This window comes from Molossus molossus, unplaced genomic scaffold, assembly GCF_014108415.1.
Source record: "Molossus molossus isolate mMolMol1 unplaced genomic scaffold, mMolMol1.p scaffold_m16_p_12, whole genome shotgun sequence".
Taxonomy (NCBI): Eukaryota; Metazoa; Chordata; class Mammalia; order Chiroptera; family Molossidae; genus Molossus; species Molossus molossus.
In genome coordinates, this window is record NW_023425347.1 from 98,639,294 (window position 1) to 98,652,173 (window position 12,880).

Sequence of the window (12,880 nt, forward strand, 5' to 3'; positions counted from 1 at the left end):
ATCTCCAAAATTTGTTCCTTGTCTGGATTTCCTGATTCCTCCCCCAATCCATCCTTCTCCCAAGCTAGAAACCAAGGGCTCAATTTTTCTTTCCTCCTTTCCTCCTTCATATCAAACTGATCACTCAAAGTGGGTTAACTGAGATCCTGGATATTTCTGACGTCTGCCCTCCTCATCCCCACTGGCACTGCCTGGCTTTGGATCCCACCGCCTCACTCGACAGCAGCAATAGCCTCCTAACTGGTCTCCCAGCCTGCAGCCACCTTCCCCCAATATACCTTTTTTGCCCTTTCTAATACCTAAAGATCCCTCAAAGGCTCCCCATAGGCTAAGAAAGTTCAAACTCCTAGGCATTTCTGAAAACCCTCCAAGACCCTGCTCCCCCGAGCAAAATCCTGTTTCCAGTCCCACTGCTTCTTGCTCTTTCCTGAGCTCCCTAGTATCACAGCCAGTTCCAAGGGCCCTTCCCCTGACAACTACTGCTCAGCATAAACATAATTTTCTTGGAAGTCTCCATTAATACGCTACCCCACCAGGGGTCCCTTCCTGTTTGTTTGTTTTTTATGTCTCTGTGCATACCCCCACAATAGTACTAAGCATGCTGTACTGTTATTGTGGGACTCCTAGTTACCTCTATCTCTACCTTCTCCCCTGGTTAAATTATAATTTAAGAAAAAGGACTGGCTTTCTCCTAACCAACCTCACACATTGCTGGTAATACACAGCTTCCTTTTAAAACATGTTTCTTGAGTGAACAATTCTGGAGAAGCGTGATGAAAGTCAGTACCAAAAAAGACTATAAATTGGGTCATGTCATGAATGTATTCATGAAAAATAACACTTCTATAGAAAAACTATGCAGATCATGCATGTTAGTAGGATATTTACGTAGAAGCTGTGGTGTATTTATTGCCAGTTGTTAAGCAGTAAAATGTAGTAAAAAGAGCTTTCAGATTAGGAACACTGGGTTTGAATTCCAAGTCTACCACTTCTAAGCCAGGTCACTATGGACAAATTACTAACCAAATCTCAGTTGCCTCACCGATAAAACAAGGGAAAGTGAAGGACTGTCTTGATTGCTCTGTTTTATCAAATGAGACAATGGTTCAAAGTGCCTGGCACAGAGCAGGCTTCTGAAGCTGTTCTAAATGTCGGTCCCTTTCTACCTAGAGAACACCACTGAAAAGTCCAAGGTCACCAAGTCCAAGGTTAATGTATTCTACATTTGAGAGGGAAGACCTAACACTCTTCTAAAACCTTGACCACACCCTAAATCCCAGCCAGCCATCTTGAAGATGAACTAGGTCATAAAGATTTAATAAACAAACCCCAAAAAAGCAAGTCATTTCAATGCAATCTCACCACCACAGTTGAAAAACAGTTTAAAATACCTGCCCTAGTCACAGCATCATCTTGGTATATGAAAAACAACACCTGAGCAGGGTACAGAATGAATCGAATGTCAATAATAACGCTTTGGAATGTAGGTTCGTGAAGAAATGAACTTAGTCATGATCAGCTCTGTAGAGCAATGAACTCCCTGTAATTCGTTATACATGTAACAAACAGCAACAGAGTTAACGAAGTACTATACTTAGCACAAGAGAAGAAAAATACAAGAACTTGCCCTGGCCAGTTTGGCTCAGCAGTTGGAGGACTGGCCTGTGGACCAGAGAGTCCAGGGTTTGGCTCCTGCTAGGGGCATGTACCAAAAAAAGAAGAAAAAAAAAAAAAGTACAAGAACTCAAGGTGATCTATGAGAGAGACCAAAAAGTGCCAGAATGTAAACTCTTCTAGACCTACTGGTTTGGTTATACCAGCCTCGTATTTTTCATGGACTATATTCTCGTATGTTCTCATTTTGTTAAAATATGAAACTCTGCTTTACCTACCTTCCTATTTTAGACTGAAAGATCACTGAGTTGTCTGTTTTCACTGAGATGTATGTTTGAATTTTTAATGACATAACTGCATTATTTTCTAACTAAATGAATGCCACCTACCCTATCTGTGACACCAGTTTCCACCAACAGAGTATAAGTTTTGGAATTGTTTCTGTTGAGAACTGGTCACCTAATCCCAGAATTAAAGAAAATGGATTTAAGAAAAAAAAAAAAACCTTAAGGAGATATCCCCCCCCCCAAAAAAAATTTGTTCTAGGTTCTGCTGAGGGTAAAATGACCAGTTATTGAACTATCCCTTTGTGTTCAATCCAACTAATTTTTTAACGTAATTTGATATTGCTCTTATATTAGTGAATTAAGTTTTTCACATTTATTTTAATATTCTGTTGACCTTGAAGAATGTTTTTCTATCTCCTCCACAACCATTACATTTGTCCTTATATGGTCACAAAAAAGTTAGACCTTCCTCAAAGACTGGATAAAGTAAAGAGCCACAGTTCAAATATACATTATCTTTAACTGGTCTGTATGCTTTACTGGTTTGAAAACAATTTCGTGGTGAAAACCCAAGTATGTATAAACTTCTAAACCAGGGACAATTTAGAGAATGTCAAGGAAAAAAATAAAGGACTACTGAAAAATGTAACTTCTTTGCCTTAAAAGAAATTACTATTAGAATTAATAGTAAAGAAAAAAAGGGGAGGAACATCTTTAAAAACTACATAAAACAAAGTGCCTCTAAGAGTAATCCATACTTCCTACCTGAATAAAAGAAATTGTTCAGTATTCTTCTAATTTAAGATGACATTCCTGATGTGTTTGAGAGAACAGTCAGTAAGTAACACAGAATGGGCAATCCTGACTTTCCCAACAGCCAAGTATCACAACCAACAAAACTCTTTGCTTCCTTTCCTACCTGACCCTTAACCTACCACTTGCATGCCCCATCCCTAGAGAATTTTAGACCCAAAGTAAATACAGGGTGGAGCAAAAGTAGATTTACAGTTGTGAGTCCGAAAAACAGAATTTCTTCTTGTATTATTATTTATTAATTATTGTATTGTTGTAGGTTTATTTTTGTCCCACCCTGTATACTGACTACCCTGTAGCTAAAACTGAAGCATGGAAGTTTTACAGTAGAGCCAGCCTGATGGATGACTACTTCCACAATACTGTAGGGAAGTTTCATGTGAACCAGTGGAAGAAATGAGGAGGCAGAATGAAGAGCTTCCCTCTCAGGGGTCAATATGTGAACAGGAAGGGAAAAGTCAGTAGAATCACAAGAAATTCCTTGTACCTTAATTGCCACTATTTTTATGACAATCGTATTAAAAAACCTTTAAAACATCCAGGAATCTTTAAGACTCCCTTCAGAAACGTAACGGGGTGCAGTTTACAAAGCCATTTGCTTCCATTTGCTTGTTGTTCTGAGTTTGCCACAGCAACACCAAGTTTGAAAGGGACAAAAAACTAGAAAAACGCTAAATTAAAGAGAAGTATGCCAAAAGTCATTAGTGGTCTGTTATATTACTATAATTTAACTGGAATCCACTAAGCTATTGAGAAGATACACATTTTGTTAAATAAATATCAAAGAATCGGTCTGTAGGCCACCCCCAAACACAAATATATGCTCAATCAACTTACACAATGAAACAGCCATACATACTTGGGTTTTCAAATACTTCCCTTAAAAATACATCCATACATACTGATTTCATGCAAAATTATTCTTTAAATCTCTGCAGTCAGGCGCGAGCGCACGCGCGTACATCCACGCACGCACACACACACACACACACACACACACTTAACTTGATATAAATCTAGCCCTTCTGGCTTAATACCCTGAAGAAAAGAATGAACGCCTTCTTTACGGACTCGAAAAGAAGACTCAAAAAGCAGCAAATGGAGTCCAGAGAGATGAAAGAAGGCAAGGAATGCAGGTGAATACAATCAGAGACCCTCTCAGGGGCTAATTTTATTCTTGGAAAATGTCATCTCCGTTCCCTCACCACTGGCGCAATATCATCCCTTTCCTAAGAGCCAAAGAGTTGCCAACTAATCTCCCAAGGTGTCCCCCAACCTCCTCACCTCATCAGCGCTCAGCTCCTCCATCGCTTTCCTCTTAATGGTGAAAGGCGTTAGGAGAGATCCTTCTGTTCTTGAGACCAGGGCGGGAGGAGAGTGGAAGGTGTCTGTCGGGCTGTCTGGTCCCCCGAATGGGGGAGGTTTCAGAATTGCATAGTCAGAGGTTAAAAAATAAGAACACGAGAGGCACTGAGCTGCCTTGGCGTCGGTCACTCCGATCGCCCCAGAGACTCCTACAGCTGCTTGTACCCTGAGCAGCCTCCTTTGGCCGCCACTGCTGCTGCTACAGGGTTACCTTAAGGCGCCACTTAACTACCCACTGCTTCCCAGGTTACCCAGACTAGGGAGCTTGGTCTCCAGCTAGCCTCGTGCCCCAAGCCTGGTGTGTCTTCGTGGTGGTGGCGGCGCGGCAGCTGCGCTTCTTCCAGCAGATCCTACCCTTTATCCCCGGCGGAAACTGTTCGACTGCAGAGTGGATGCCCCGAGGTAGCGCGACCCCAGAGCCGCCCAGGCAGAGCCCAGCAGGGAAGGGGAAAAGCCCCTCCCCTCCCAAAGCAGGCCGGCCACGCCCCGCCTCCACGCCGGAGCCCGGGCAGGGGGGAGGAGGAGGAAGGGACTCGCGATGCTCTGGCTGAAAGAGTAAATCCTCCTACCCCTCCACCCTACTCTTACCCCCTCGCCCCACCAAGTATTATTCATCAAAACAACAGGGCGGCCATCTTTGAAAGGGATCACGTGACCCCGGCCAGGGAGGCGGGGCTTCTGGCCCCACGACGAGGCAGCCAATGAGCCGCGGGCGTCGCGCCGCCGATTTCCTCTCGCCTGCGTCTCCTCCCACCTCCGCACCACCCCTGCCCCGCAGGAGCGCGCGGCGGGGGGAGGGGCGAGCGGGCTGCTGGAGGGCGGGTGCGGCGCGGGGCGGCGCGGTGCCATGGCGACGGCGCCGGGGTGACGGCGTGGCGGGCTGGGTGCAGGTAGGCTCCCGCGAGGGCCGCGCTGGCGGGTGAGGGCGGAGGCCACGAGGCAGGGAGGCCACGAGGCCCGCCGCCCGCTCCGACGTCGGGAAGATGGGTCAGAAGGCGACTCCCGCCCGCCACCCGGCCTTCCAGCGCCCCCGTCGCCCCAGGCGCTTGCCTTTTAGCGGCTCACGAACGCCGCGAATCTCCACGACGCCGCCGAAAAGAAGTAAAGGAAACGGGAGAGCCCTCCTTTTGTGGGGCGAGCGTTCTCCTGCAAACTTCCCGCTCACATTCGGAACGCGACTTGCTGCCCTGCCGCCTCTGCAAAGAGAGCCCATTGGAAGAGAATCAGCACGAGTAGAACTTCATTTCTTACTGCTTTGGAGAGAGCGTTTCTGATTTGCTTTCTTTTCCAGTGTGTTCCAGAGTGATGGTACAATATGAGAGTATCAGTGGGTGACGCTCAGAAAATGGGTACGCATATACAAGGAAGACTTTTGGAGTCAAACGAAACCATCCTCAGACAATACACATGTTTTGATTAGGAGATAATGACATATAACATCATATTAGTTTTAGGTGTGTAACGTGATTTGATATATGTACATGTTGTGAAATGATTACCACAATAAGTTTAGTTAACATCCATCACCACAAGTAGTTGTAATTTTTCTCTTGTGATGAGAACTTTTAAGAATTATTCTCGTAGCTACTTCCAAATATACGATACAATATTGTTAACTATAGTCCCTGTGCTGCACATCACATCCCAGGGTGTATCTTGAAACTGGAAGTTTGTACCTTTAACCACCTTCACCCATTTTGCACCACCCCCAGCCACCAATCTGTTCTCTGAAGAATATAAATATTTTATAATATACATATCTGAATTGAGCAACCTAACAGTATCGTGTAATTCCTGATTTTGTCATATATAAAGAATATACTGAATTGGATGGTTTACTAAACCATAATCTTAAAGATTGCATTAAAGAATTAAAAGAGATTTTTTTTTTTTTTTGGTATTTGCTTAAAATAGTAACCTGACAGCTAGATATGTAAGGAATTTGTGAGTAAAATTAGACCACTGCTGGCTTTGCATATTATCTGCTCTCCAGGAAAGGAATTCTGTCATATAATTTACATACCATACAATTCACCCATTTAAAGTACACAGTGGTCAGTATATTCAGAGTTGTTCAATTGTCTTCACTTAGTCCAGAACATTTTCATTACCCTTAAAAGAAACTGCATACCACCCAGCTGGTGTGGCTCAGTGGTTGAGCGTCAACCCATTCACCAAGAGGTTACCGGTTTGATCCCTGGTCAGGGCACAAGCCCAGGTTGTGGCTCCAGTGGGGGGGCATGTGGGAGGAGGCTTATCAGTGTTCTCTCTCATTGGTGTTTCTGCCACTCTCCCTCTCCCTCACTCTCTAACATCAATAAAGGAAAAATAAATTTTAAAAAAAGAAACTGCATACCTATTAACAGTCGCTCCAAATGCTCCCCTCCCCTCCTTCTAGACAACCACAAATCTACTTTCTGTCTCTATGGATTTGCCTATTCTGGACATTTCTCATCAATGGAATCCTATGTTATATGGCCTTTGATGTCTAGCTGCTTTCACTAGCCTATGTTTTTAAGATTTATTCATGTTGTAGCCTATGTCAGTACTTCATTTCTTTAGTGCCAAATGTCTCATTGTGTGGCTGTATCACATTTTGTTTATCCGTTCATCAGTTAATGAATATTTGGGTTGTTTCTACCTTTTGGCAATTATGAATAATAAATGCTGCTATGAACATTCGTGTGCAAGTTTTTGTGTGGACATAGGGTTTCATTTCTCTTGGGTATATACGTAGGAGTGGAATTGCTGGGTTTTAAGCTTAACTTTCTTTTTTTAATTACCCCTTTTAATTGATTTTGGGGCAGGGGGAGAGATGGAAACTTTGATGTGAGAGAGAAACATGGTCTGCTGCCTCCCGCATGCCCCCTGCTGGGGTTTGAGCCTGAAACTGAGGCATGTGCCCTGACAGGGAATCGAACCAGGACCTCTCAGTTCATAGGACGATGCTCAATCTACTGAGCCACACTGACAGGGCATAAGCTTAACTTTTTGAGCAATAGTATCATTTTACATTCCCTCCAGCAATGTATGAAGGTTCCAATTTCTTGACATCCTCACTAGCACTTATTATTGTCTTTTTTAAATTATAGTCACACTAATACATGTGAAGTGGTATCTAATCATGGTATTGTTTTGCATTTCTCTAAGGGCTACAGATGTTGAGCATCTTTTCATGTGTTTCTTAGCCATTTGTGTATCTTCTTTGGACAAATATCTATATAAGTCCTTTGTTCATTTTTTTAGTTACTATCTTTTTATTGTTGAGTTGTAAGAGTTCTTTATATATTCTGGATACCAATCTCTTGTCAGATATATAATTTTCAAATATTTTTCCCATTCGGTGGGTTGTCTTTTCACTTTCTTGATGGGATAATTTGCAGCATAAAACTTTTTATTTTGATGTAGTTCAGTTTATTTTTTCTTTTGTATTGTGCTTTTGAGGCAATACATTCATAATACAAGGTGTATTTAATCATATACTATGTGTCTTAGTGCGGACTGCTATAACAATATCGTAGACTGGGTGGCCTAACAACAATTTATTTCTCAGATTTGGAGGTGGGAAGTACAAGATCATGGTGCCAGCATGGCCTGATTTGGCCAGGGCCCTCTTCCAGGTTGCAGCCTGCTGACTTTTTGTGGCTGAGAGCAGAGATTTGAAGCAAGCTCTCTAGTAACTCTTAGGAGAGTGCTAATCTCATTCATGAGTGCTCCACCCCTGTGACCTCATCTATCCTCCCCAAAGTAATATCATCCTATTGGGGGAGGGGGAGAGGGTTTCAACATAGGAATTTGGGGGGAGGGGGAGGGCACAAACATTCAGTTCAGTTCATCACAGTGTACACTCCCCTCAGCAGGAAATCGGAGTTTCTACCCCGCCACGGCATGTCAGGAAGAAACACATCTTATTCCCCCCGTTTCCGTGGAGGAGAGGGAACTCCAGTGCCACCTCCAGCTTTACTCTGCCATCTCAACTCACTCTCGCCGGACAGGAGGAATGAATTAGCTGACTGCTGAACTTGGAAGTAGGAACTGAGTGTGTGAGACACAGGGTCTTCTCGCTTTCCTTTCTGGTACCCCACCTGCTTGCCTGGAAATTCTGGTCTGCTCTCCTTGCTGAAATAAGCTAACTAGGGCAGGCTCTGTCCCTGTGGGGAAGGCTATGGCTGTCTAACTGTGCCATTGACTAGTTAAGTATTTCTCACTTAGGGATGAAGTAGTAGCTCATTTTATCAGTAATAAAGATGATTTTTAAAAATCTCCATCTTGTCCTGGCCAGTTTGGCTCAGCGGTTAGAGCGTCGGCCTGCGGTCTGGAGAGACCCGGGTTCGGTTCCCGCTAAGGGCATGTACTTCGGTTGCAGTTTGTCCCCGGCCCTGGTTGGTCGTGTGGGTGGCAGCCACTCGATGTGTCCCTTCACGTCGATGTTTCTCTCTCTCTCTCCCTTCCTCTCTCTCCCTCCCACTCTATCTGTACAAAAAATGGAAAAATATCCTCGGGTGAGGATAAAAAAAAAAAAAAAAAAAATCTCCATCTTTCTGTCTCCTGGATCCTATTTCTCAACAGGTTTCAAATTGAGAATCTCCACCCTCACCCTGGAAAATCCCATCACAGCTATGAACAGGATGGACAATGTCCATAAACCCAAGGGTGTATGCGCTAATGATGAGTTAGTTCTCCTTGACCACTCTCTCTAAGGTCACCCACCTTTCTCTGTCACTCTTTTCTTTTCAATTTCTTTTTTCTTTATTGATTAGAGAGAGAGGAAGGGAGAGGGAAGAGAGAGAGAAACATCAATGAGAGAATATTTATTGACTGCCTCCTACACGCCCCTCACTGGGGATCAGGCCCACAACCTGGGCATGTGCCCTGACCGGGAATCGGACCAACAACCTCTTGGTGCATGGGGTGACGCTCAACCACTGAGTCACACTGGCCAGCCTCTGTCACTCTTTTCCCTGTCACTGTTTAGTTCTTTCATGGCACTTGTCAAAATCTGAAATAATTTCATTCGCTTATTTACTCGTTTATCCCCCCCGCCCCCCACAGCACCGCCAAGAGAATGGAAACTCTTTGAGGTCAGAGACCTGGTCAGTCTTGGTTATTGCTACAACTCGGGTACCTAGAAAAGTACATGACTATTCAACAAATATTTATCGAGCACTGACCAGGTACAGAGGTGTAGGAGTGGATAAAACAGAAACAGAAACCCCTGCCCTTGTGGCACTTACTTCCACCAGGGGAGAAAGACAATAGTAAAATACTCAAATTGTACCGTCTATTCAAAGATAATAAATGTCGATTAAAATCAATCCAAGAAGGGGGATAATGCTGAAGATCGGTGTTTCCATTTCAAATAGGGTGGTCTGAGGAGACCTAACCAAGCAAGTGACATTTGAAGGAAGACCTGAAGGGAGTGAGGAATGAGTGGGTATCGGGGGACAGCAGCAGCGGCGGCCCTGAGTCAGGCACAGGCGGGCAGGTGGCCAGCACAGGCGGAGTGGAATGAATGAGTGTTAGGGAAAGTAAGGTGACGCCTGTGGCTTTTTGCTCTACGATGGGAGCTGTCGGAGAGTCGTGAACAGAGGAGTGACCTGATCTCCCTTATGTTTTAACAGGATCACTCTGACTGCTGTGTTGAAAATAGACGGAAGGAAGCAAGAGAAGAAGCATGGAGGTCAGTTAGGTGACAGGTACAGTGATCCAGGTGAGGAGTGCTGGCAGCTCCAACCAAGGTGGCAGCAATGAAGGCAGGGAGAAGTGGCTGGATTCTAGATATGTCTTTTTTTAAAAAATAGGTTTTTATTGATTTTAGGAAGGGAAAGGGAAAGAGAGATAGAAAAAAAACATCAATGAGAAAAACATCAATTGGCTGCCTCCAGCACGTCCCCTACTGGGGATGTAGCCCACAACCTAGACGTGTGCCCTGACCCGGAATCCAACCAGCAACCTTAGTGCATGGGACAAGCTCAACCAACTGAGACACTCTGGCCGGGCTGGATATGTCTCAAAGGAAGAGCCAACAGAATGGGAGAGGAGTAGGGGAATCAAAAAAGAAAGAAACCAAGGATGACTCCAACTACTAGCAGAAGGATGAAGTTGCCAGTCATTGAGATGGAGAGAACTATGGGTGGAGTAGACTTTAAGAAAAGGAATTCAGCTCGAGGCATATTAAGTCTAAAATTTCTACTAGACCTTGAAGATGTCAAGTAGGTAATTGATCATATGGGTCTGGAGCTTAGAAGAGGGGTCCAGACTAGAGACATTAATTGAGCATCTCTGGTGCAGGGATGAAATGTAAAGCCATGAGATGGGATGAGATCACCAAAGGAGTGATTACAGCAAAGACGAATGAGGTCTCCTGACTGAGCCCGGGGCCTCCAACATTAAGAAGCAAGGAGTGCTTAAGGAATTAGCAAAGGAGACTGACAGGAACTGGCCCTGGAGTTGGAGGAAAACCAGGTGACTGAGGATTGGTTGCGTCAAGTAAACAAAGTGTTTGAAGATAAATGATCAGCTGTTTCAAATGCTGCCATCAGGTCATGTCAGATGAAGGCTGCAGTTAGCAACAAGCAGTTCTTTTGTGACCTTGAGAGCAGTTTTGTGGAATGATGAGGCAGAAACCTGATCAGAGCATATTTCAGAAAGAATGGAAGTATAGACAACTCTCAGAGAAAGAGAAATGGGACAATAGCTGAGGGGAGAAGTGGGTAAAAGTGTTTTGTTTTTAAGATTGGGAGAAATGATATATTCTGCATGTCAATGGGAATTAGTAGTAGAGAGGGAAAACTTTGAAGATTTCTGAAAAAGGAGAGAATTAATAACAACACTGTTAGATTGTGTACCCTATAGGTGTCTTCTTTGAATTCTTTACTTTCTAAGAAATATATCCTTTTCTCATAAATTGAAAAGGATATATTCTTTTTTTTTTTTTTTTTTTTATCCTCACCCGAGGATACTTTTCCATTTTTTGTACAGATAGAGTGGGAGGGAGAGAGAGGAAGGAGAGAGAGAGAGAAACATCGTCGTGAAGGGACACATCGAGTGGCTGCCACCCGCACGACCAACCAACCAGGGCCGGGGACAAACTGCAACCGAAGTACGTGCCCTTAGCGGGAACCGAACCCGTGTCTCTCAGGACCGCAGGCCGACGCTCTAACCGCTGAGCCAAACTGGCCAGGGCGAAAAGGATATATCCTCTTGAGAATAGTAGAAATTTCTCTTTAAAGACTAGATCTTCGTCTGCTATTGCTGTTGGCCTGATGTTAGCAATAGTCTTAATTTCCTTGTTCTCCTTGCATAAAACGATGCAGCCTGGCGGCGAAGGAACGCCTACTGAGTTATGAGGCCTGCTGAGAGCTCTATGTGGTTTCTGGCTATAATCAGAGATAATGCCTATGATTGACTTAACATCTGTAAAAGTGAACTACTTGAAACTTGTCTATTCTGACTCTTACTTGGGCTTAGAATTCAGAATTCCTCCTGCTTGGAGTAGGATTTGATTTCCACAGGGTTACACGGTCATGCCCAATGTCTGCAGTTGTTTGATACGCTCAGCAGATGTGGTCGCCAAAGCCAGGAAAGAAACCAGTGCTGCTGACTCAGTCTCTCGTGTAGTCTTGCATTCGGTAACCACGCACTGAAAGCCTATAATGGGCAAAGCATTGTGCTAGATACAAAGACTGACCGGTGACTCAGGACACACAAAGTGATGACCCTACCCACAAGACGTTCACAGTCAGGGAAACAGATGAAATATGTTCAGGGCTGTGGTACATGGTAGAAAGTGCTAAGTACTGTAAAAGAAATTCAAGGAAAGAACACTAGAGGAATCCAAAGGAAAAAGAGATTATTACTCCTGGCTTGGAGGACAGAGCTCTGGCTCACTGAGGCAGGAAGTTATTCTGAAGGAGATCTATCAACAGCCTTACAGTGATCTCAAGTTATGGCATCATTCTCCCACATTTTAAAACATACTTCTTTTCTATAATCCCCTGAAAAGCAGGGACATTTTAACCCCACCTTTCACTCTTTCATTTTATAGCCAAATACAAGATATGACTCTGTATCTTTTTTTTTTTTTTTAAATCCTCACCCGAGGATATTTTTCCATTTATTTTTAGGTAGAGAGAGAGGGAGAGAAAGGGAAAGAGAGAGAAACATCGACGTGAGAGGGACATGTCGACTGGCTGCCTCCTGCACGACCCCGACCAGGGCCGGGGATGAACCGCAACCAAGGTACGTGCCCTTGGCTGGAATCAAACCCGGGAGGTATGTACCCTTGGCTAGAATCAAACCCAGGACTCATTGGAATGAGGGCCAATGCTCTATTTCTGAGCCAAACCAGCTAGGTCATCTTTTTGATAAAAATTTTTTCCTTCAATATTATACTTAAAATTTAACGTTGCTCTGGCCAGTGTGGCTCGGAGGTTGAGTGTAGTCTCATGCACCAAAAGGGTCACCGGTTCAAGTCCCAGTCAGGGTACATGCCTAGGGGTTCAGTCCCCAGTTGGAGTGCATGTAGGAGGCAACTGATGGATGTTACTCTCTTTCTCTCTCCCTCTTCTTTCGTCTCTCTATAAAATCAATAAAAAGACAGATTTTAGTAAAAGTTAACATTAGCCCTGGTTGGTTTGGCTCAGCAGTTAGAATGTCAGGCTGAGGACTGAAGAGTCAAGGGTTCGACTCCTGGTCAAGGGAGTTTGCCTGGATTGTGGGTTTGATCCCCGGCCCTGGTCGGGGTCGAGTGGAAGGCAACCACTTGATGTGTCTCTCTCACATCAATGTTTCTCTCTCTC

At 44.2% G+C, this 12,880-nt stretch overlaps 1 protein-coding gene across 2 annotated transcripts in view; it reads right to left on the reverse strand.

The window, feature by feature from the left end:
* UBE4B (ubiquitination factor E4B) overlaps positions 1-4,681 on the reverse strand; it is a 126,991-nt gene extending 122,310 nt beyond the window's left edge. Inside the window, exon 1 of one of the 2 annotated variants that reach the window (XM_036255584.1) lies at positions 3,999-4,681. In XM_036255584.1, the coding sequence (XP_036111477.1) occupies positions 3,999-4,022 (24 nt within the window). In that variant the 5' untranslated portion in view covers positions 4,023-4,681. The remainder of the gene's footprint in view (positions 1-3,998) is intronic. The other variant, XM_036255585.1, reaches the window with a different exon arrangement.
* Between the last annotated feature and the right edge of the window lie 8,199 nt (positions 4,682-12,880).